General features: G+C 44.0%; 1 protein-coding gene across 1 annotated transcript in view; it reads left to right on the top strand.

The window, feature by feature from the left end:
• Window positions 1–400: 400 nt before the first annotated feature.
• Window positions 401–25,640, top strand: part of LOC116352993 (voltage-dependent P/Q-type calcium channel subunit alpha-1A) — a gene marked incomplete at its 5' end in the record, with an annotated part of 68,136 nt that continues 42,896 nt past the window's right edge. Inside the window, 9 exons of the mRNA XM_031799136.1 lie at window positions 401–560; window positions 754–906; window positions 3,910–4,097; window positions 5,702–5,805; window positions 15,723–15,838; window positions 15,988–16,026; window positions 18,493–18,561; window positions 22,440–22,634; window positions 23,330–23,442. Coding sequence (XP_031654996.1) covers window positions 401–560; window positions 754–906; window positions 3,910–4,097; window positions 5,702–5,805; window positions 15,723–15,838; window positions 15,988–16,026; window positions 18,493–18,561; window positions 22,440–22,634; window positions 23,330–23,442 — 1,137 coding nt within the window. The remainder of the gene's footprint in view (window positions 561–753; window positions 907–3,909; window positions 4,098–5,701; window positions 5,806–15,722; window positions 15,839–15,987; window positions 16,027–18,492; window positions 18,562–22,439; window positions 22,635–23,329; window positions 23,443–25,640) is intronic.

Consider the following 25,640-nt stretch of genomic DNA (forward strand, 5'->3'; position numbering starts at 1 on the left):
CCACTGTTTCTACTGTCTCTACTGTTTCTACTGTTTCCACTGTTTCTACTGTCTCCACTGTTTCTACTGTTTCTACTGTCTCTACTGTTTCTACTGTTTCTACTGTTTCCACTGTTTCTACTGTCACCACTGTTTCTACTGTTTTCCACTGTTTCTACTGTCTCTACTGTTTCTACTGTTTCCACTGTTTCTACTGTCTCCACTGTTTCTACTGTTTTCCACTGTTTCTACTGTCTCTACTGTTTCTACTGTTTCCACTGTTTCTACTGTCTCCACTGTTTCTACTGTTTCTACTGTCTCTACTGTTTCTACTGTTTCTACTGTTTCCACTGTTTCTACTGTTTTTACTGTCTTCACTGTTTCTACTGTTTCTACTGTCTCCACTGTTTCTACTGTTTCTACTGTCTCCACTGTTTCTTCTCCTTTTCGAATTCTCTCTCTTTCTTTTCCTCTTCCCTCTCTCCTTAGTATCTTGTCGGCGGTTGGCTCCGAATTTGACCTGCGGACACTGAGAGCAGTCAGGGTTCTGCGACCACTTAAGTTGGTGTCAGGGATTCCCAGTAAGTATGGGGTCCCCTATGGACATCACTCACTCTGTCTCCTCTCTTTTCTCTGCTCTCTCTTGCTTTCTCTCTGTCCATCCCCTCCCACTCTCTCTCAATCCTCTCCTCTCGCTCTCTCTCTCTCTTCCTCCCCCTCTCCCCCCTCTCTCTTTCTATATTCATCTCTGACCATCTGCACTGTGTCCTCCAGGCCTGCAGGTGGTACTCAAGTCCATCATGAAGGCTATGATCCCCCTGCTGCAGATCGGACTGCTTCTCTTTGTGGCCATTCTGATGTTCGCCATCATCGGCCTTGAGTTCTACATGGGAAAGTTCCACACCACCTGTTTCGACATCGCCACTGGTAATGTCCATAGGCCTTGTCTTTAATAAACTACTAGTGACCATGCACCTACTCCTAGACCCCGAAGACTGGTCTTTAATCAACTACTACTGACCATGCACCTACTCCTAGACCCCGCAGACTGGTCTTTAATCAACTACTAGTGACCATGCACCTACTCCTAGACCCCGAAGACTGGTCTTTAATCAACTACTAGCGACCATGCACCTACCCCTAGACCCCCAAGACTTGTCTTTAATCGACTACTAGCGAGCATGCAGCTACTCCTAGACCCCGAAGACTGGTCTTTAATCAACTACTAGCGACCATGCACCTACTCCTAGACCCCGAAGACTGGTCTTTAATCAACTACTAGCGACCTACTGTAGCATCTACCCTAAACCCCTAAGTCATGTATTAAATTAACTCCTAGTGACCAAGCACCTACTCCTAGACCCTCAAGCCCTGTCTTAAATAAACTTATAATGACCTAACACCTACCCTTAGATCCAAATAAAGTAATTGCACTGACTCCTAGACCAACAGTCCCAGTCCCAACTCAACCCCTAGACACTTCCCTAGACCCACAGGCCCAGTCCCAACTCAACCACTAGACACTTCCCTAGACCCATAGGCCCAGTCCCAACTCAACCCCTAGACACTTCCCTAGACCCACAGGCCCAGTCCCAACTCAACCACTAGACACTTCCCTAGACCCACAGGCCCAGTCCCAACTCAACCACTAGACACTTCCCTAGACCCACAGGTCCAGTCCCAACTCAACCACTAGACACTTCCCTAGACCCACAGGCCCAGTCCCAACCCCTACCCCTAGACACTTCCCTAGGCCCACAGGCCCAGTCCTAACTCAACCCCTAGACCAACAGGCCCAGTCCCAACTCAACCCCTACCCCTAGACACTTCCCTAGACCCACAGGCACAGTCCAAACTCAACCCCTAGACCCAAAGGGCCCAGTCCCAATTCAACCCCTAGACCCAAAGGGCCCAGTCCCAACTCAACCCCTACCCCTATACACTTTCCTTGATCCAAAGGGCCCAGTCCCAACTCAACCCCTAGACTCAAAGGGTCCAGTCCCAACTCAACCCCTAGACCCAAAGGGCCCAGTCCCAACTCAACCCCTAGACCCAAAGGGCCCAGTCCCAACTCAACCCCTAGACCTAGACCCAAAGGGCCCAGTCCCAACTCAACCCCTAGACCCAAAGAGCCCAGTCCCAACTCAACCCCTAGACCCAAAGGGCCCAGTCCTAACTCAACCCCTAGACCAACAGGCCCAGTCCCAACTCGACCCTACCCCCAGACACTTCCCTAGACCTAAAGGGCCCAGTCCCAACTCAACCCCTAGACGCAAAGGGCCCAGTCCCAACTCAACCCCTAGACCTAGACCCAAAGGGCCCACTCCCAACTCAACCTCTAGACCCAAAGGGCCCAGTCCCAACTCAACCCCTAGACCCAAAGGGCCCAGTCCCAACTCAACCCCTACCCCCAGACACTTCCCTAGACCCAAAGGGCCCAGTCCCAACTCAACCCCTAGACGCAAAGGGCCCAGTCACAACTCAACCCCTAGACCCAAAGGGCCCAGTCCCAACTCAACCCCTAGACCCAAAGGGCCCAGTCACAACTCAACCCCTAGACCCAAAGGGCCCAGTCCCAACTCAACCCCTAGACCTAAAGGGCCCAGTCCCAACTCAACCCCTAGACCCAAAGGGCCCAGTCCCAACTCAACCCCTAGACCCAAAGTGTCCAGTCCCAACTCAACCCCTAGACCCAAAGGGCCCAGTCCCAACTCAACACCTAGACCCAAAGGGTCCAGTCCCAACTCAACCCCTAGACCCAAGGGCCCAGTCCCAACTCAACCCCTAGACCCAAAGGGTCCAGACCCAACTCAACCCCTATACCCAAAGGGTTCAGACCCAACTCAACCCCTAGACCCAAGGGCCCAGTCCCAACTCAACCCCTAGACCCAAAGGGTCCAGACCCAACTCAACCCCTAGACCCAAAGGGCCCAGTCCCAACTCAACCCCTAGACCCAAGGGCCCAGTCCCAACTCAACCCCTAGACCCAAAGGGTCCAGACCCAACTCAACACCTAGACCTAGACCCAAAGGGCCCAATCCCAACTCAACCCCTAGACCCAAAGTGTCCAGACCCAACTCAACCCCTAGACCCAAAGGGTCCAGACCCAACTCAACCCCTAGACCCAAGGGCCCAGTCCCAACTCAACCCCTAGACCCAAAGGGTCCAGACCCAACTCAACCCCTAGACTCAAGGGCCCAGTCCCAACTCAACCCCTAGACCCAAAGGGTCCAGACCCAACTCAACCCCTAGACCCAAAGGGTCCAGACCCAACTCAACCCCTAGACCCAAAGGGTCCAGACCCAACTCAACCCCTATACCCAAAGGGTTCAGACCCAACTCAACCCCTAGACCCAAGGGCCCAGTCCCAACTCAACCCCTAGACCCAAAGGGTCCAGACCCAACTCAACCCCTAGACCCAAAGGGCCCAGTCCCAACTCAACCCCTAGACCCAAGGGCCCAGTCCCAACTCAACCCCTAGACCCAAAGGGTCCAGACCCAACTCAACACCTAGACCTAGACCCAAAGGGCCCAATCCCAACTCAACCCCTAGACCCAAAGTGTCCAGACCCAACTCAACCCCTAGACCCAAAGGGTCCAGACCCAACTCAACCCCTAGACCCAAGGGCCCAGTCCCAACTCAACCCCTAGACCCAAAGGGTCCAGACCCAACTCAACCCCTAGACCCAAAGGGCCCAGTCCCAACTCAACCCCTAGCCCCAGACAGTACAAGGAAGACATTGAGACACAGCCCATCTCGTATCCCTTAAATTATTTTACTGGACCACCACTTCGCTGTTTTCTTATGCTGATTTCAACTCTAATCAATCTCATCTCTCTCTCCCTCACTTTTTCCCCTACTCTCTCGCTCCCCTTCTTCTCTCTCCCCCTCCCCTCTCTCCCCTCCCTCTCTTTCCCTCTCCTCTATAGATGAGATTTATGATGAGTTGCCATGCGGTACAGAGTTACCGTCCAGATTGTGTCCTAATGGGACCACGTGTAAAGGCTATTGGCTGGGGCCCAACTATGGGATCACCCAATTCGACAACATTCTCTTTGCTGTCCTCACTGTATTCCAATGTATCACCATGGAGGGTTGGACCGATATGTTATACTATGTGAGTATATAGGGCTGTGTGTGGGGTGGAAGTGTGTGTGTGGGGAGATGGACTGTGTGTGTGTGTGTGTGTTTGGGGGGGTTGAAGTGTGTGTGTCTGTGTGTGTGTGTGTGTGTGTGTGTGTGTGTGTGTGTGTGTGTGTGTGTGTGTGTGTGTGTATTTGTGTGTTTGGGGGGGTTGAAGTGTGTGTGTGTTTGTGGGGAGATGGACTGTGTGTGTGTGTGTGTGTGTGTGTGTGTGTGTGTTTGGGGGGGTTGAAGTGTGTGTGTGTGTTTGTGGGGAGATGGACTGTGTGTGTGTGCGTGTTTGGGGGGGTTGAAGTGTGTGTGTGTGTGTGTGTGGGGAGATGGACTGTGTGTGTGTGCGTGTTTGGGGGGGTTGAAGTGTGTGTGTGTGTGAGTGTGGGGAGATGGACTGTGTGTGTGTGCGTGTTTGGGGGGGTTGAAGTGTGTGTGTGTGTGTGTGTGGGGAGATGGACTGTGTGTGTGTGCGTGTTTGGGGGGGTTGAAGTGTGTGTGTGTGTGTGTGGGGAGATGGACTATGTGTGTGTGCGTGTTTGGGGGGGTTGAAGTGTGTGTGTGTATGTGTGTGTTTGGGGGGGTTGAAGTGTGTGTGTGTGTGTGTGTGGGGAGAAGGACTGTGTGTGTGTGTTTGGGGGGGTTGAAGTGTGTGTGTGTGTGTGTGTGGGGAGATGGACTGTGTGTGTGTGGGGGGGGGGGGGGTTGAAGTGTGTGTGTTCACTGTCCTCCCAGTATATCACCATGGAGGGATGGTTCGACATGTTATGCTATGTGCTGTAAGGGAATTCATTGAAAATACTAATCCTTGTATAAATGTACAGCACAGGGAACACTATGGTCTGCTAATGTAATACCGATTTCCACACAATGTATTATTCATTGGCAACACATCTAGACAATGTATAATTTACAGTCCACATCATATTCTATTCCATTCCTTCCAAATGTTTGGGAAAACACACACTAGTGTGATGTAAGAAGGATGGAAATGGGCAGGACTGGTATCTGTGGAATGGAACCATTTTTAGATGCAAGTTTAATACATTTTCCAGCTCTGTTTGTTTGATCTGTCTGTCTGTCTGTCTGAGTAACGTCCTGTCTGTCTGTCTGTCTGACTAACATCCTGTCTGTCTGTCTGACTAACGTCCTGTCTGTCTGTCTGACTAACGTCCTGTCTGTCTGTCTGTCTGACTAACGTCCTGTCTGTCTGTCTGACTAACGTCCTGTCTGTCTGTCTGACTAACGTCCTGTCTGTCTGTCTGTCTGTCTGTCTTTCTTTCTTTCTGTCTGTCTGTCTGTCTGTCTGTCTGTCTGTCTGTCTGTCTGTCTGTCTGTCTGTCTGACTAACGTCCTGTCTGTCTGTTTGTCTGTCTGTCTGTCTGTCTGATTAACCTGTCTGTCTATCTGACTAACCTCCTGTCTGTATGTCTGTCTGTCTGACTAACTTCCTGTCTGTCTATCTGTCTGTCTCACCAGAGTAATAATGTCTGTCTGTCTCTCCAGAGTAATGATGTCTGTCTGTCTCTCCAGAGTAATGATGTATGTCTGTCTCACCAGAGTAATGATGTCTGTCTGTCTCACCAGAGTAATAATGTAGAGGGAAGTGCCTGGAACTGGATGTACTACATCCCCCTCATCATCATCGGGTCCTTCTTCATGTTAAATCTGGTGCTGGGCGTCCTCTCAGGGTACGTACATACGCACACCTGTGTGTGTGTGTGTGTGTCTGTGTGTGTGTGTGTGTGTGTGTGTGTGTGTGTGTGTGTGTGTGTGTGTGTGTGTGTGTGTGTATGTGTGTGTGTGTGTGTGTGTGTGTGTGTGCGTGCATGTTTAACTGATCCATTCACAACTTTCCTTCCTCAATACTCCCTCCTCCACCCCTCTGTAAACACAGTCTCTCAGGTCCTAGATTGACGGTTTTCTAGTTATCCTATGAGTCTTTAAGAGTTATCCTAAGAGTCTTTAAGAGTTATCCTAAGTGTTTAAGAGTTATCCTAAGAGTAAAAAGGCCAAAAATAATTGTGTATTTTGTTGATATTTCAAGGGGTCTTACAATTGAAAATCAAATAGCTAAATGATCCTTGGTATGACCTTCTTAAAACAATTCCATATAGCTTAGTAGAACCCACTACACGGCTTAGACAGGTAGAATATCTTTAAGAAGTCTTTAAGAGATATCCCAATAGTCTTTAAGAATTATCCTGAGAGTCTTTAAGAATTATCCCAATAGTCTGTAAGAGTTATCCCAATCGTCTTTAAGAGTTATCCCAATAGTCTTTAAGAGTTATCCCAATAGTCTTTAAGAGTTATCCCAATAGTCTGTAAGAGTTATCCCAATAGTCTTTAAGAGTTATCCCAATAGTCTTTAAGAGTTATCCCAATAGTCTTTAAGAGTTATCCCAATAGTCTGTAAGAGTTATCCCAATAGTCTTTAAGAGTTATCCCAATAGTCTTTAAGAGTTATCCCAATAGTCTTTAAGAGTTATCCCAATAGTCTTTAAGAGTTATCCCAATAGTCTGTAAGAGTTATCCCAATCGTCTTTAAGAGTTATCCCAATAGTCTGTAAGAGTTATCCCAATAGTCTTTAAGAGTTATCCCAATAGTCTTTAAGAGTTATCCCAATAGTATTTAAGAGTTATCCCAATAGTCTGTAAGAGTTATCCCAATCGTCTTTAAGAGTTATCCCAATAGTCTTCAAGAGTTATCCCAATAGTCTTTAAGAGTTATCCCAATAGTCTTTAAGAGTTATCCCAATAGTCTTTAAGAGTTATCCCAATAGTCGTTAAGAGTTATCCCAATAGTCTTAAGAGTTATCCCAATAGTCTTTAAGAGTTATCCCAATAGTCTTTAAGAGTTATCCCAATAGTCTTAAGAGTTATCCCAATAGTCTTTAAGAAATATCCCAATAGTCTTTAAGAGTTATCCCAATAGTCTTTAAGAGTTATCCCAATAGTCTTTAAGAGTTATCCCAATAGTCTTTAAGAGTTATCCCAATAGTCTTTAAGAGTTATCCCAATAGTCTTTAAGAGTTATCCCAATAGTCTTTAAGAGTTATCCCAATAGTCTTTAAGAGTTATCCCAATAGTCGTTAAGAGTTATCCCAATAGTCTTTAAGAGTTATCCCAATAGTCTTTAAGAGTTATCCCAATCATTCTAAGATGGCGTAGCAGTAGGTCGTCCTGTCCTGTCGTGTCCCTGTATATATCGTTTATTTTTCGTTTTTTACATATTTTCTCCACATATCTCTTTGAAAACATTTTGCTAAACCCTAAGCTTCCAAATACTCTCCTGCAACCCGACTCACCCAATGTAGCTATTTTTCCTAAAGTATTTATATTTACTTCGGGACCCCTCAACTGAAGCTAGCCAGCTAACCAGCGGGTATGCTAGCGGTCTCCAGCTAACCGGTCATCAGCTAACCTGTAGTTCGGAAAGCTCTCGCCTGTTCGTACAACGCGACTTTAACCAGAGCACAACGGACCTATTTATTTTTCATCCCCGGATTCCCACCGCAAACGGAACATCTTTCAGCTGGATTTTTCAGCAACTAGCTATCTAGCTAAACCGCAACCTCGGATTACTCCCGGCCGTAGCACCTGCGCTACCACCGTAGCATACTCCTGAGCTACAATACCCGGGCCCACGACCGGTCTACCGATGTCATCGCATGAAGAGGAATAAACAGACTCACCCCATCGCGACGTCCCCAAAGGCTAACTCTCTAGCCCTCGCTATCTCCCTGCTTGCTAATTCGGCCTGCTAACTGCTAGCTTGTCCAGCTCCGGCCCGCTAACTGCTACCTTGTCTAGCCCGGGCCTACAAACTGTTAGCTTGTTAGCACAGGTCTGCTAACCGCCTGAATCGCCGCGTCTCAAACGCTCACCGGACCCATATTTACTTTCTATCTCTTTTGACTTTTAATTTGTTTATACCTTCCGGAAACCTGCCTCACCCAATGTGATACGGAATCGCTATTATTTATTTATTTATTTTTAGAACACACTCAAGAACCTCCAGAAGCTAACCAGCTAACTAGCTACAAGCTATTTAGTCATTGTTAGTTTTTTTTAAACCTGGATAACACTCGCCAGGCCAGCTTCCCTGCCCCATCCACCGCTGCCCCCTGGACACTGATCTCTTGGCTACATAGCTGATGCACGCTGGACTGTCCATTAATCACGGTACTCCATTCTGCTTGTTTGTTCTATCTGTTGGCCACGTTGCCTAGTCTACGCCATTTTACCTGCTGTTGTTGTGCTAGCTGATTAGCTGTTGTCTCACCTACTGTTTTAGCTAGCTTTCCCAATTCAACACCTGTGATTACTGTATGCCTCGCTGTATGTCTCTCTCAAATGTCAATATGCCTTGTATACTGTTGTTCAGGTTAGTTATCATTGTTTTAGTTCACAATGGAGCCCCTAGTTCCACTCTTCACGCCCCTGATAACTCCTTTGTCCCACCTCCCACACATGCGGTGACCTCACCCATTACTACCAGCATGTCCAGAGATACAACCTCCCTCATCATCACCCAGTGCCTGGGCTTACCTCCTCTGTACCCGCACCCCACCATACCCCTGTCTGCGCATTATGCCCTGAATATATTCAACCATGCCCAGAAACCTGCTCCTCTTATTCTCTGTCCCCAACGCTCTAGGCGACCAGTTTTGATAGCCTTTAGCCGCACCCTCATACTACTCCTTCTCTGTTCCGCGGGTGATGTGGAGGTAAACCCAGGCCCTGCATGTCCCCAGGCACCCTCATTTGTTGACTTCTGTGATCGAAAAAGCCTTGGTTTCATGCATGTCAACATCAGAAGCCTCCTCCCTAAGTTTGTTTTACTCACTGCTTTAGCACACTCTGCTAACCCTGATGTCCTTGCTGTGTCTGAATCCTGGCTCAGGAAGGCCACCAAAAATTCAGAGATTTCCATACCCAACTATAACATCTTCCGTCAAGATAGAACTGCCAAAGGGGGCGGAGTTGCAGTTTACTGCAGAGATAGCCTGCAAAGTAATGTCATACTTTCCAGGTCCATACCCAAACAGTTCGAACTACTAATTTTGAAAATTACTCTCTCCAGAAATAAGTCTCTCACGGTTGCCGCCTGCTACCGACCCCCCTCAGCTCCCAGCTGTGCCCTGGACACCATTTGTGAATTGATCGCCCCCCATCTAGCTTCAGAGTTTGTTCTGTTAGGTGACCTAAACTGGGATATGCTTAACACCTCGCCAGTCCTACAATCTAAGCTATATGCCCTCAATCTCACACAAATCATCAAGGAACCCACCAGGTACAACCCTAACTCTGTAAACAAGGGCACCCTCATAGACGTCATCCTGACCAACTGGCCTTCCAAATACACCTCCGCTGTCTTCAACCAGGATCTCAGCGATCACTGCCTCATTGCCTGTATCCGCTACGGAGCCGCAGTCAAACGACCACCCCTCATCACTGTCAAACGCTCCCTAAAACACTTCTGTGAGCAGGCCTTTCTAATCGACCTGGCCCGGGTATCCTGGAAGGACATTGACCTCATCCCGTCAGTTGAGGATGCCTGGTGATTCTTTAAAAGTAACTTCCCCACCATTTTAGATAAGCATGCTCCGTTCAAAAAATGCAGAACTAAGAACAGATACAGCCCTTGGTTCACCCCAGACCTGACTGCCCTCGACCAGCACAAAAACATCCTGTGGCGGACTGCAATAGCATCGAATAGTCCCCGTGATATGCAACTGTTCAGGGAAGTCCGGAACCAATACACGCAGTCAGTCAGGAAAGCTAAGGCCAGCTTCTTCAGGCAGAAGTTTGCATCCTGTAGCTCCAACTCCAAAAAGTTCTGGGACACCGTGAAGTCCATGGAGAACAAGAGCACCTCCTCCCAGCTGCCCACTGCACTGAGGCTAGGTAACACGGTCACCACTGATAAATCCATGATTATCGAAAACTTCAATAAGCATTTCTCAACGGCTGGCCATGCCTTCCGCCTGGCTACTTCAACCTCGGCCAACAGCTCCGCCCCCCCCGCAGCTCCTCGCCCAAGCCTCTCCAGGTTCTCCTTTAACCAAATCCAGATAGCAGATGTTCTGAAAGAGCTGCAAAACCTGGACCCGTACAAATCAGCTGGGCTTGACAATCTGGACCCTCTATTTCTGAAACTATCTGCCACCATTGTCGCAACCCCTATTACCAGCCTGTTCAACCTCTCTTTCATATCGTCTGAGATCCCCAAGGATTGGAAAGCTGCCGCAGTCATCCCCCTCTTCAAAGGGGGAGACACCCTGGACCCAAACTGTTACAGACCTATATCCATCCTGCCCTGCCTATCTAAGGTCTTCGAAAGCCAAGTCAACAAACAGGTCACTGACCATCTCGAATCCCACCGCACCTTCTCCGCTGTGCAATCTGGTTTCCGAGCCGGTCATGGGTGCACCTCAGCCACACTCAAGGTACTCAACGATATCATAACCGCCATCGATAAAAGACAGTACTGTGCAGCCGTCTTCATCGACCTTGCCAAGGCTTTCGACTCTGTCAATCACCATATTCTTATCGGCAGACTCAGGAGCCTCGGTTTTTCGGATGACTGCCTTGCCTGGTTCACCAATTACTTTGCAGACAGAGTTCAGTGCGTCAAATCGGAGGGCATGCTGTCTGGTCCTCTGGCAGTCTCTATGGGGGTGCCACAGGGTTCAATTCTCGGGCCGACTCTTTTCTCTGTGTATATCAATGATGTTGCTCTTGCTGCGGGCGATTCCCTGATCCACCTCTACGCAGACGACACCATTCTATATACCTTCGGCCCGTCTTTGGACACTGTGCTATCTAACCTCCAAACAAGCTTCAATGCCATACAACACTCCTTCCATGGCCTCCAACTGCTCTTAAACGCTAGTAAAACCAAATGCATGCTTTTCAACCGGTCGCTGCCTGCACCCGCATGCCCGACTAGCATCACCACCCTGGATGGTTCCGACCTAGAATATGTGGATGTCTATAAGTACCTAGGTGTCTGGCTAGACTGCAAACTCTCCTTCCAGACTCATATCAAACATCTCCAATCGAAAATCAAATCAAGAGTCGGCTTTCTATTCCGCAACAAAGCCTCCTTCACTCACGCCGCCAAGCTTACCCTAGTAAAACTGACTATTCTACCGATCCTCGACTTCGGCGATGTCATCTACAAAATGGCTTCCAACACTCTACTCAGCAAACTGGATGCAGTCTATCACAGTGCCATCCGTTTCGTCACTAAAGCACCTTATACCACCCACCACTGCGACTTGTATGCTCTAGTCGGCTGGCCCTCGCTACATATTCGTCGCCAGACCCACTGGCTCCAGGTCATCTACAAGTCCATGCTAGGTAAAGCTCCGCCTTATCTCAGCTCACTGGTCACGATGGCAACACCCATCCGTAGCACGCGCTCCAGCAGGTGTATCTCACTGATCATCCCTAAAGCCAACACCTCATTTGGCCGCCTTTCGTTCCAGTACTCTGCTGCCTGTGACTGGAACGAATTGCAAAAATCGCTGAAGTTGGAGACTTTTATCTCCCTCACCAACTTCAAACATCAGCTATCTGAGCAGCTAACCGATCGCTGCAGCTGTACATAGTCTATTGGTAAATAGCCCACCCTTTTTCACCTACCTCATCCCCATACTGTTTTTATTTATTTACTTTTCTGCTCTTTTGCACACCAATATCTCTACCTGTACATGACCATCTGATCATTCATCACTCCAGTGTTAATCTGCAAAATTGTAATTATTTGCCTACCTCCTCATGCCTTTTGCACACATTGTATATAGACTCCCCCTTTGGTTTCTACTGTGTTATTGACTTGTTAATTGTTTACTCCATGTGTAACTCTTTGTTGTCTGCTCACACTGCTATGCTTTATCTTGGCCAGGTCGCAGTTGCAAATGAGAACTTGTTCTCAACTAGCCTACCTGGTTAAATAAAGGTGAAATAAAAAATAAATAAATAAAAAATAGTCGTTAAGAGTTATCCCAATAGTCTTTAAGAGTTATCCCAATAGTCTTTAAGAGTTATCCCAATAGTCTTTAAGAGTTATCCCAATAGTCGTTAAGAGTTATCCCAATAGTCTTTAAGAGTTATCCCAATAGTCTTTAAGAGTTATCCCAATAGTCTTTAAGAGTTATCCTGACTCTGTAACAGAGAAGTATTAAACCGTTCTACTACATCTATAACAGTGTGAAACACTTATCCTGACAGATGTCCTAAGTGAATAGAATGGTCTTTAACACATATAAACACGACTTCACAACTCCTATATTGACGTTTTTCAAAGAGTGATCCTCAGACTATTTTAACACGAATCCTAAATCTGTAACATCAACCCTATTCAGCTGAGCTCAGGGCGATGTTATTCAATTATTCCATTATGATGACGTGATTATCAGGCGTTTCTTCGAGAGGAGTCTGTGTGTTGGTTAACCTGCTCATCTGACAGGCATTTTCAACGGAGCTCACCCCTCAATCCCCTCACGCTGACTGAACTCTGCTAATCTGGGTTCGCCCCAAATCCACTGACGCACAGCGGACGGGAAGACACACACACACAGTAGAGACACACACACACAGTAGAGACACACACACACAGTAGAGACACACACACACACAGTAGAGACACACACACACAGTAGAGACACACACACACACACAGTAGAGACACGCACACACAGTAGAGACACACACAGTAGAGACACACACACACAGTAGAGACACACACACACACAGTAGAGACACACACACACAGTAGAGACACACACACACAGTAGAGACACACACACACAGTAGAGGCATGTACACACAGTAGAGACATGCACACACAGTAGAGACACACACAGTAGAGACACACACACACAGTAGAGACACACACACAAAGTAGAGACACACACACACAGTAGAGACACACACACAAAGTAGAGACACACACACACAGTAGAGTCACACACACACAGTAGAGACACACACACACACAGTAGAGACACGCACACACACAGTAGAGACACACACACACACAGTAGAGACACACACACACAGTTAGAGAGACACACACACACAGTAGAGACACACACACACACACAATAGAGACACACACACAGTAGAGACACACACACACAGTAGAGACGCACACACACAGTAGAGGACACACACACACAGTAGAGACACACACACACACAGTAGAGACACACACACACACACACAGTAGAGACACACACACACAGTAGAGCCACACACACAGTAGAGACACACACACACAGTAGAGACACACACCACACAGTAGAGACACACCCACACACAGTAGAGACACACACACACAGTAGAGACACACACACACATTAGAGACACACACACACAGTAGAGACACACACACACAGTAGAGACACACACACACACAGTAGAGACATGTACACACAGTAGAGACATGCACACACAGTAGAGACACACACAGTAGAGACACACACAGCGGACAGGAAGACGCACACACAGTAGAGGACACACACACACAGTAGAGACACACACACAAAGTAGAGACACACACACACAGTAGAGACACACACACAAAGTAGAGACACACACACACAGTAGAGACACACACACAGTAGAGACATGCACACACACAGTAGAGACACACACACACACACAGTAGAGAGACACACACACACACACACACAGTAGAGACACACACACACAGTAGAGCCACACACACAGTAGAGACACACACACACAGTAGAGACACACACACACAGTAGAGACACACCCACACACAGTAGAGACACACACACACAGTAGAGACACACACACACACACATTAGAGACACACACACACAGTAGAGAACACACACACACAGTAGAGACACACACACACACACAGTAGAGACATGTACACACAGTAGAGACATGCACACACAGTAGAGACACACACAGTAGAGGACACACACAGCGGACAGGAAGACGCACACACAGTAGAGACACACACACACAGTAGAGACACACACACAAAGTAGAGACACACACACACAGTAGAGACACACACACAAAGTAGAGACACACACACACACAGTAGAGACACACACACACAGTAGAGACATGCACACACACAGTAGAGACACACACACACACACACAGTAGAGACACACACACACAGTAGAGACACACACACACACACAGTAGAGACACACACACAGTAGAGACACACACACACAGTAGAGACACACACACACACACAGTAGAGAGACACACACACACAGTAGAGACACACACACACACAATAGAGACACACACACAGTAGAGACACACACACACAGTAGAGATGCACACACACAGTAGAGACACACACACACAGTAGAGACACACACACACACAGTAGAGACACACACACACACAGTAGAGACACACACACACAGTAGAGCCACACACACAGTAGAGACACACACACACAGTAGAGACACACACACACAGTAGAGACACACACACACAGTAGAGACACACCCACACACAGTAGAGACACACACACAGTAGAGACACACACACACATTAGAGACACACACACACAGTAGAGACACACACACAGTAGAGACACACACACACACACACAGTAGAGACATGTACACACAGTAGAGACATGCACACACAGTAGAGACACACACAGTAGAGACACACACAGCGGACAGGAAGACGCACACACAGTAGAGACACACACACACAGTAGAGACACACACACAAAGTAGAGACACACACACACAGTAGAGACACACACACAAAGTAGAGACACACACACACAGTAGAGACACACACACACAGTAGAGACACGCACACACACAGTAGAGACACACACACACACACAGTAGAGACACACACACACAGTAGAGACACACACACACACACAGTAGAGACACACACACACAGTAGAGACACACACACACAGTAGAGACACACACACACACAGTAGAGAGACACACACACACAGTAGAGACACACACACACACAATAGAGACACACACACACACACAGTAGAGACACACACACACACACACAGTAGAGACACACACACACACAGTAGAGACACACACACACACAGTAGAGACACGCACACACAGTAGAGACACACACACACACACAGTAGAGCCACACACACAGTAGAGACACACACACACAGTAGAGACACACACACATAGTAGAGACACACACACATGCTTTTATTGCGCCCGTGCGCCAGTGAGTCTGGGGAGAGCGTGGTAATCCATGGATGCCAATGTATGGATCTCTTCAGAAAAGGGAGCGCTATTCATTCACATGTGACTAGAGATTTAGACAGAGTATTTTGCCTGCTGTGTGTGTGTGTGTGTGTGTGTGTGTGTGTGTGTGTGTGTGTGTGTGTGTGTGTGTGTGTGTGTGTGTGTGTGTGTGTGTGTGTGTGTGTGTGTGTGTGTGTGTGTGTGTGTGTGTGTGTGTGTGTGTGTGTGCGTGCGTGCGTGCGCGCACATGGATATGTGTGAGTGTGTGACCCTAGTGTGTGTACTAGATATAGTGTGTTACCAGTATGTGATTGTGAGTGTGTGCACAACCCCTACAGAGAGTTTGCCAAAGAGAGAGAGCGAGTAGAGAACCGTGCAGAGTTCCTCAAATTGAGACGCCAGCAGCAAATAGAGAGAGAGCTAAATGGATATCTAGAATGGATCTGTAAAGCAGGTAAGTAAAAATATACACACACACACTCACTTCCTTTACACAAGCACAAACTGTAACTCTGTTCTTAAAGCTATTGCTCTTTAACTCTTTACAAACTGACAACTGACATGATGTGTTGTTGTTGACCATGGGTTATTGTGTTTCTACAGAGGAGGTCCTTCTGAATGAGGATGGTACCATTTTTACCGGTAAAGTACTTCAGTCTACTTCAGACAGAGTGGGGGGTGGGGGGAAGAGTGGGGGGTGGGGGGAAGGGTGGGGGGAAGAGTGGGGGGTGGGGGGAAGAGTGGGGGGTGGGGGGGAAGAGTGGGGGGTAGGGGGAAGAGTGGGGGGTGGGGGGAAGAGTGGGGGGTGGGGGGAAGAGTGGGGGGTGGGGGGAAGAGTGGGGGGTGGGGGGAAGAGATGAGAGATGAGAAAGTGTATGAGAGAATAGTTAGTCCAGGTCATTTGTAATGTAACACAGGGGGTTCCGGTACCGAGTCAATGTGCGGGGGTACAGGTTAGTCCAGGTCATTTGTAATGTAACACAGGGGGTTCCGGTACCGAGTCAACGTGCAGGGGTACAGGTTAGTCCAGGTCATTTGTAATGTGACACAGGGGGTTCTGGTACCGAGTCAACGTGCGGGGTACAGGTTAGTCCAGGTCATTTGTAATGTGACTATGCATAGATAATAAACAGAGGGGGGGGGGGGGGGGGGGGGGGTTCAATGTAAATAGTCTGGGTAGCCATTTGATTAGCTGTTCAGCAGTCTTATGGCTTGGGGGTAGAAGCTGTTAAGGAGCCTTTTGGTCCCAGACTTGGTGCTCCGGTACCACTTGCCGTGCGCTAGCAGAGAGAACAGTCTATGACTGGGGTGGCTGGAGTCTTTGACCATTTTTGGGGCTTTCCTCTGACACTGCCTAGTATAAAGGTCCTGGATGTCAGGAAGCTTGGTCCCAGTGATGTACTGGGCCGTACACACTACCCTCTGTAGCTCCTTACGGTCAGATGCCCGAGCAGTTGCCATACCAGGCGGTGATGCAACGAGTCAGGGTGTTCTCGATGGTGGAGCTGTAGAACGTTTTGAGGATCTGGAGACCCATGGCAAGTCTTTTCTCCTGAGGGGGAAAAGGTGTTGTCGTGCCTCTTTGGTGTGTTTGGACCATGTTAGTTTGTTGGTGATGTGGACACCAAGGAACTCTCGACCTGCTCCACTACAGCATCGCATCGGTTTATGGTGGTAACTAGACGGCTACGAATAATATAGATGAGAAATCTCTTGGTAGATAGTGTGGTCTACAGCTTATCATGAGGTATTCAACCTAAGGCGAGCAATACCTTGAGACTTCTTTAATATTAGACATCGCGCACCAGCAGTTATTGGCAAATAGACACACACCCCTGCCCCTCGTCTTGCCAGACGTAGCTGCTCTGTCCTGCCAAAACACAGAGAAGCCAGCCAGCTCTATATTATCCTTGTCTTTGTTCAGCCAAGTCTCGGTGAAACATAAGATATGACAGTTTTTAATGTCGCGTTGGTAGGATAGTCTTAATCGTAGTCCGTACAGTTTGTTTTCCAATGACGTTGCCCAATAATACGGAGGGTAGTGTTGGTTTACCTACTAGTCTGCGGATTCTTACAAGGCCCCCCCCCCAGCCCTCCCCCTTTTTCTCCATCTTTTCTTCACGCTGATGATGGGGATTTGTCCAGTTCGACGTGAGTAATACGCTGTTCTGATGTCCAGAAGCTCTTTTCGGTCATAAGAGATGGTAGCAGCAACGTTATGTACCAAATGAGTTACACAAAAAAAAAACTAAATAGCACAGTTGGTTGGGAGCCCGTAAAACGGAGCAAGATTATTTTTATTTGTCAAATGGCAGCCAAGCATCGATTACCATGTCACCAGAATAAGACCCTCAATATTTATTGGAAAGGAACATCAAGCTCATCACGTTGCACTTTCACCACAGAATGGCTCATAATAATGGCCGGAAAGGAGGAGATGACTTTCACCACAGAACGGCTCATAATAATGGTCGGAAAGGAGGAGATGACTTTCACCACAGAACGGCTCATAATAATGGCCGGAAAGGAGGAGATGACTTTCACCACAGAACGGCTCATAATAATGGCCGGAAAGGAGGAGATGACTTTCACCACAGAACGGCTCATAATAATGGCCGGAAAGGAGGAGATGGAATGGCAATGGGAACCATGTGTTGGATGTATTTGTTACCATTCCACGGATTCCGCTCCAGTCACTAAAACGAGCCCGTCCTCCCTAATGAAGGTGCTACCAACCTCCTGTGACTTTCACAACATTGTCTTTCCATCTGGAGCCTAATAAACTGTGTGCTTTCCTGACGAGTCGTAGTGGGAGGACCACACAGCATGTCATCGCGGGACTCCAAGTTTATTGTATCAATATTTGGCGCCACCATTTCTCGCATAATTCATTTTACTGACACAAAAAGATCCCACCTCGTCTTGCGTATTTTATTTTGTCGACATTTGGAAAGTTTGGTTGAAGAATGTTCGGTTTCCATCAGGCCATAAAAAGGTTGGGTGGAAACCTTGTTTTTGATACCGAGAGAGAGAATGAGTGTGTCAGAGATAGAGAGAGAGAGAGAGAGAAAGAGAGATTGGAACATTCTATCTTTCTATATCCTCCAGGTACCGTCAAGACCAAGAACAAGAAAGAGCTGCTGAATCCAGAGGAGGGGGAAGACGGTGGAGCTAATGGTTTCTATTACACAATTATTTATAACTTCATAATAATATCATGAAGAAGCATTACAGTGTGAAACAGGGATCAGGCAACTGGCGACCCAGGGACCCCCATCATACATTAGCAAAAATACATGTATCATGTCTTTTCTTATCAGGTGAACCATTATGGCAAGGAGAACTAATCAACATTTTAATATATAATAGATTTGGTAGATCTTCTCATTATTTTGACCTCCCCACATGATAAGTGTAAACTGTAACATAAGGCTCTTGGCTAGAAAGGAAACTCCAAACACGTTTTCACCAAAAGCAGCTGTTTAGCTGGTTAAACAGAAGTTAGCAAAGTGTTGGCAGAAATGTTCAAGTCAAGTCAAGCTTTTACCATCAGTCAGCGACACTTGACTGTGTGCGGTGCTATTTTAAAGTCTATGTCAGAGACTCCAGTTAGTGTCATTTACTCAATGTTAGGAGTTGAGAAATTAGAAAGAAGATATTCTAATATTTTCCGACTGTAGGCATGGAATTCAAAATGTGTTTATTGTGTTGTTGATCCTACTGTAGGTATGTAAATCAAAATTTGTTTATTGTGTTGTTGATCCTACTGTAGGTATGTAAATCAACATGTGTTTATTATGTTGTTGATCCTACTGTAGGTATGTAAATCAAAATGTGTTTATTATGTTGTTGATCCTACTGTAGGTATGTAAATCAAAATGTGTTTATTATGTTGTTGATCCTACTGTAGGTATGTAAATCAAAATGTGTTTATTATGTTGTTGATCCTACTGTAGGTATGTAAATCAAAATGTGTTTATTATGTTGTTGATCCTACTGTAGGTATGTAAATCAAAATGTGTTTATTATGTTGTTGATCCTACTGTAGGTATGTAAATCAAAATGTGTTTATTATGTTGTTGATCCTACTGTAGGTATGTAAATCAAAATGTGTTTATTATGTTGTTGATCCTACTGTAGGTATGTAAATCAAAATGTGTTTATTATGTTGTTGATCCTACTGTAGGTATGTAAATCAAAATGTGTTTATTATGTTGTTGATCCTACTGTAGGTATGTAAATCAAAATGTGTTTATTATGTTGTTGATCCTACTGTAGGTATGTAAATCAAAATGTGTTTATTATGTTGTTGATCCTACTGTAGGTATGTAAATCAAAATGTGTTTATTATGTTGTTGATCCTACTGTAGGTATGTAAATCAAAATGTGTTTATTCTGTTGTTGATCCTACTGTAGGTATGTAAATCAAAATGTGTTTATTATGTTGTTGATCCTACTGTAGGTATGTAAATCAAAATGTGTTTATTATGTTGTTGATCCTACTGTAGGTATGTAAATCAAAATGTGTTTATTATGTTGTTGATCCTACTGTAGGTATGTAAATCAAAATGTGTTTATTATGTTGTTGATCCTACTGTAGGTATGTAAATCAAAATGGGTTTATTATGTTGTTGATCCTACTGTAGGTATGTAAATCAAAATGTGTTTATTATGTTGTTGATCCTACTGTAGGTATGTAAATCAAAATGTGTTTATTATGTTGTTGATCCTACTGTAGGTATGTAAATCAAAATGTGTTTATTATGTTGTTGATCCTACTGTAGGTATGTAAATCAAAATGTGTTTATTATGTTGTTGATCCTACTGTAGGTATGTAAATCAAAATGTGTTTATTCTGTTGTTGATCCTACTGTAGGTATGTAAATCAAAATGTGTTTATTATGTTGTTGATCCTACTGTAGGTATGTAAATCAAAATGGGTTTATTATGTTGTTGATCCTACTGTAGGTATGTAAATCAAAATGTGTTTATTCTGTTGTTGATCCTACTGTAGGTATGTAAATCAAAATGTGTTTATTATGTTGTTGATCCTACTGTAGGTATGTAAATCAAAATGTGTTTATTATGTTGTTGATCCTACTGTAGGTATGTAAATCAAAATGTGTTTATTATGTTGTTGATCCTACTGTAGGTATGTAAATCAAAATGTGTTTATTCTGTTGTTGATCCTACTGTAGGTATGTAAATCAAAATGTGTTTATTATGTTGTTGATCCTACTGTAGGTATGTAAATCAAAATGTGTTTATTATGTTGTTGATCCTACTGTAGGTATGTAAATCAAAATGTGTTTATTCTGTTGTTGATCCTACTGTAGGTATGTAAATCAAAATGTGTTTATTATGTTGTTGATCCTACTGTAGGTATGTAAATCAAAATGTGTTTATTATGTTGTTGATCCTACTGTAGGTATGTAAATCAAAATGTGTTTATTATGTTGTTGATCCTACTGTAGGTATGTAAATCAAAATGTGTTTATTGTGTTGTTGATCCTACTGTAGGTATGTAAATCAAAATGTGTTTATTATGTTGTTGATCCTACTGTAGGTATGTAAATCAAAATGTGTTTATTCTGTTGTTGATCCTACTGTAGGTATGTAAATCAAAATGTGTTTATTATGTTGTTGATCCTACTGTAGGTATGTAAATCAAAATGTGTTTATTCTGTTGTTGATCCTACTGTAGGTATGTAAATCAAAATGTGTTTATTCTGTTGTTGATCCTACTGTAGGTATGTAAATCAAAATGTGTTTATTCTGTTGTTGATCCTACTGTAGGTATGTAAATCAAAATGTGTTTATTCTGTTGCTGCTAGCGATATTCATAAAACATTGAAATAATGTTAAATCAAGGTGGCCCAACTCAAGATATGTTAGTAACTAGTTCCATAGAGTTTTTGGAGTTCACTCAACTTTTTGTAGAAGTGTAAACTTGACATTTAAAGTTGGACAAAAATCAACGAGACAAGTTGGCAAAAATGTTGTTCCAACTTAACTAAAAAAGCTGGGCTAAAGTTCAATGAACTTGATACTGTACATACAGTTGAAGTCAGAAGTTTACGTACACCTTAGCCAAATACATTTAAACTCAGTTTTTCACATTTCCTGACATTTAATCCTAGCAAAAAGGAGAGTTTTAGGTCAGTTAGGATCTGATTTTTAGAATGTGAAATGTCAGAATAATAGTAGAGAGAATGATTTAGTTCAGCTTTTATTCCTTTCATCACATTCCTGGTGGGTCAGAAGTTTACATACACTCAATTCGTATTTGGTAGCATTGCCTTTAAATTGTTTAACTTGGGTCAACTATACCACCAGTATACTACTACTACATTACTACTATACTACTACTATACCACCAGTATACTATTAATATATGACTATTATACTACTACTATACTACCAATATACTACTAATATATTACTACTATACTACTACTATACCACCAGTATACTACTACTACATTACTACTATACTACTACTATACTACTACTATACCGCCGGTATACTACTAATATATTACTACTATACTACTACTATACCACCAGTATACTACTAATATATTACTACTATACTACTACTATACCACCAGTATACTACTAATATATTACTACTATACTACTACTATACCACCAGTATACTACTAATATATTACTACTATACTACTACTATACCACCAGTATACTACTAATATATTACTACTATACTACTACTATACCACCAGTATACTACTAATATATTACTACTATACTACTACTATACCACCAGTATACTACTACTATATGCACAAAGTAAATGTCTTAACCGACTTGCCAAAACTATAGTTTGTTAACAAGAAATGTGTGGAGTGGTTGAGAAATGAGTTTTAATGACTCCAACCGAAGTGTAAGTAAACTTCCAACTTCAACTGTATGACAAACAAAATCCAAAGTAAAAATACTAAGCATAGAAATAGCACAGATAGAACGGCTCTACCGCTTATCAAACGTTGTTTTCAAGGCAAATGACAGATCTATAACTCTTCATCTTCTTCTAGGAGACCCGTTTGGCCGAGGTGGTCTGCAGGATGGGTCCAACTACAATAGGAACGAGCGGCGGATCCGGTTCTTCATCCGTAAGATGGTGAAGACTCAGGCCTTCTACTGGACCGTCCTGAGTCTGGTGGGCCTCAACACCATGTGTGTGGCGGTGGTACACTATGAACAACCTGAGATCCTCTCCGACTTTCTCTGTGAGTAGATTTACATGCACACACACATGAAAACACACACACACACACACATGCAAACACACCCACACACTCTCCATGATCACACACACACCTCACCTCACCTCAACACAATTTGCACTATGACCAGGCCTGAGATGCTGTCCGCCTTTTTCTGTGAGTCTCACACACACTTCCTGAACTGAAGTGATTATGCATGGCTAGTGTCCAGTCTAATTTCCATAAGATGTCTAGCTGATGAAGTCTATTCATCATGGAGAGTTATCATCACAGCAGTCTGCCATCATAGACTAGCTAGTGTCATTATTGATCTCCAGTCATCTAACCTGATTCTCTCTATTCCCTTCCTCCTTCTCTACCCACTTTCTCTTTCTCTCCGTTTAAATCCCCCCTCTCTCTTCATGTCTCTCCCCCTCTCTCTCTGTCTCTACCCCTCTCTCTCCCTCTCTCTCTCTCTCCTCTCCCTTTCTCTCCCCCCCCTCTCTCTCTCTCTCTCTCTCTCTCTCTCTCTCTCTCTCTCTCTCTCTCTCTCTCTCTCTCTCTCTCCCCTCCCCTCTCTCTCTCTCTCTCTCTCCCCTCCCCTCTCTCTCTTGCTCTCCCCCCTCTCCCCCCCTATCTTTCTCTCTCCCCCTCCCCCCCTCTCTCTCCTCCCCCCTCTCTCCCCCCTCTCTTTCTCCCCCCCCCCTCTCTCTCTCCAGTCTATGCAGAGTTTATATTCCTGGGTCTGTTCATGTCAGAGATGTGTATTAAGATGTATGGCTTGGGGACTAGGCCCTACTTCAACTCCTCCTTCAACTGCTTTGACTGTGTTGTGAGTAGAGCTGTTACTCCTGCTGCTACTATATTCCTACTATTTTACTACTATACTACTACTATCTACTATATTACTACTATACTACTACTATACCACCAGTATACTACTAATATATTACCACTATACTACTACTATACCACCACTATACTACTACTATAGTAATACTATACTACTACTATATTACTACTATACTACTACTTTATTACTATATTACTACTACTGTTCTACTACTATAATACTACTATGTTACTATATTACCACTATTCTACTACCATACTACTACTACATTACTAAATTACTACTACTACATTACTACTAGTCTACTACTATACCACCAGTATACTATTACTATACTACTACTATACCACCAGTATACTACTAATATATTACTACTGTACTACTACTATACCACCTGTATACTAGTAATATATTACTACTATACTACTACTATACCGCCAGTATACTGCTAATATATTACTACTATACTACTGCTATACCACCAGTATACTACAAATATATTACTACTATACTACTATACCACCAGTATACTACTAATATACTACTACTATACCGCCAGTATACTACTACTATACTACTACTATCCCACCAGTATACTACTACCATAGTACTACTATACTACTACTATACCGCCAGTATACTACTAATATACTACTACTATACCACCAGTATACTACTACTATACTACTACTATACCACCAGTATACTACTGCCATATTACTACTATACTACTACTATACCACCAGTATACTGCTAATATACTACTACTATACTACTACTATACCACCTGTATACTACTAATATACTACTACTATACCACCAGTATACTACTAATATACTACTACTATACCACCAGTATACTACTAATATACTACTACTATACCACCAGTATACTACTAATATACTACTACTATACCACCAGTATACTACTAATATACTACTACTATACCACCCGTATACTACTAATATACTACTACTATACCACCAGTATACTACTAATATACTACTACTATACCACCAGTATACTACTAATTTACTACTACTATACCACCCGTATACTACTAATATACTACTACTATACCACCAGTATACTACTAATATACTACTACTATACCACCAGTATACTACTAATATACTACTACTATACCACCAGTATACTACTAATATACTACTACTATACCACCCGTATACTACTAATATACTACTACTATACCACCCGTATACTACTAATATACTACGACTATACCACCAGTATACTACTAATATACTACGACTATACCACCAGTATACTACTAATATACTACTACTATACCACCAGTATACTACTACTATATACTACTACTATACCACCAGTATACTACTACTATACCACCAGTATACTACTAATATACTACTACTATACCACCAGTATACTACTAATATACTACGACTATACCACCAGTATACTACTAATATACTACTATTATACCATCAGTATACTACTAATATACTACTACTATACCACCAGTATACTACTAATATACTACTACTATACCACCAGTATACTACTAATATACTACTACTATACCACCAGTATACTACTAATATACTACTACTATACCACCAGTATACTACTAATATACTACTACTATACCACCAGTATACTACTAATATACTACTACTATACCACCAGTATACTACTAGTATACTACTACTATACCACCCGTATACTACTAATATACTACTACTATACCACCAGTATACTACTAATATACTACTACTATACCACCCGTATACTACTAATATACTACTACTATACCACCAGTATACTACTAATATACTACTACTATACCACCCGTATACTACTAATATACTACTACTATACCACCAGTATACTACTAATATACTACTACTATACCACCCGTATACTACTAATATACTACTACTATACCACCAGTATACTACTAATATACTACTACTATACCACCAGTATACTACTACTATACTACTACTATACCACCAGTATACTACTAATATACTACTACTATACCACCCGTATACTACTAATATACTACTACTATACCACCCGTATACTACTAATATACTACTACTATACCACCCGTATACTACTAATATACTACTACTATACCACCAGTATACTACTAATATACTACTACTATACCACCCGTATACTACTA

Source organism: Oncorhynchus kisutch, linkage group LG20, assembly GCF_002021735.2.
Source record: "Oncorhynchus kisutch isolate 150728-3 linkage group LG20, Okis_V2, whole genome shotgun sequence".
In the NCBI taxonomy this organism is placed as follows: Eukaryota; Metazoa; Chordata; class Actinopteri; order Salmoniformes; family Salmonidae; genus Oncorhynchus; species Oncorhynchus kisutch.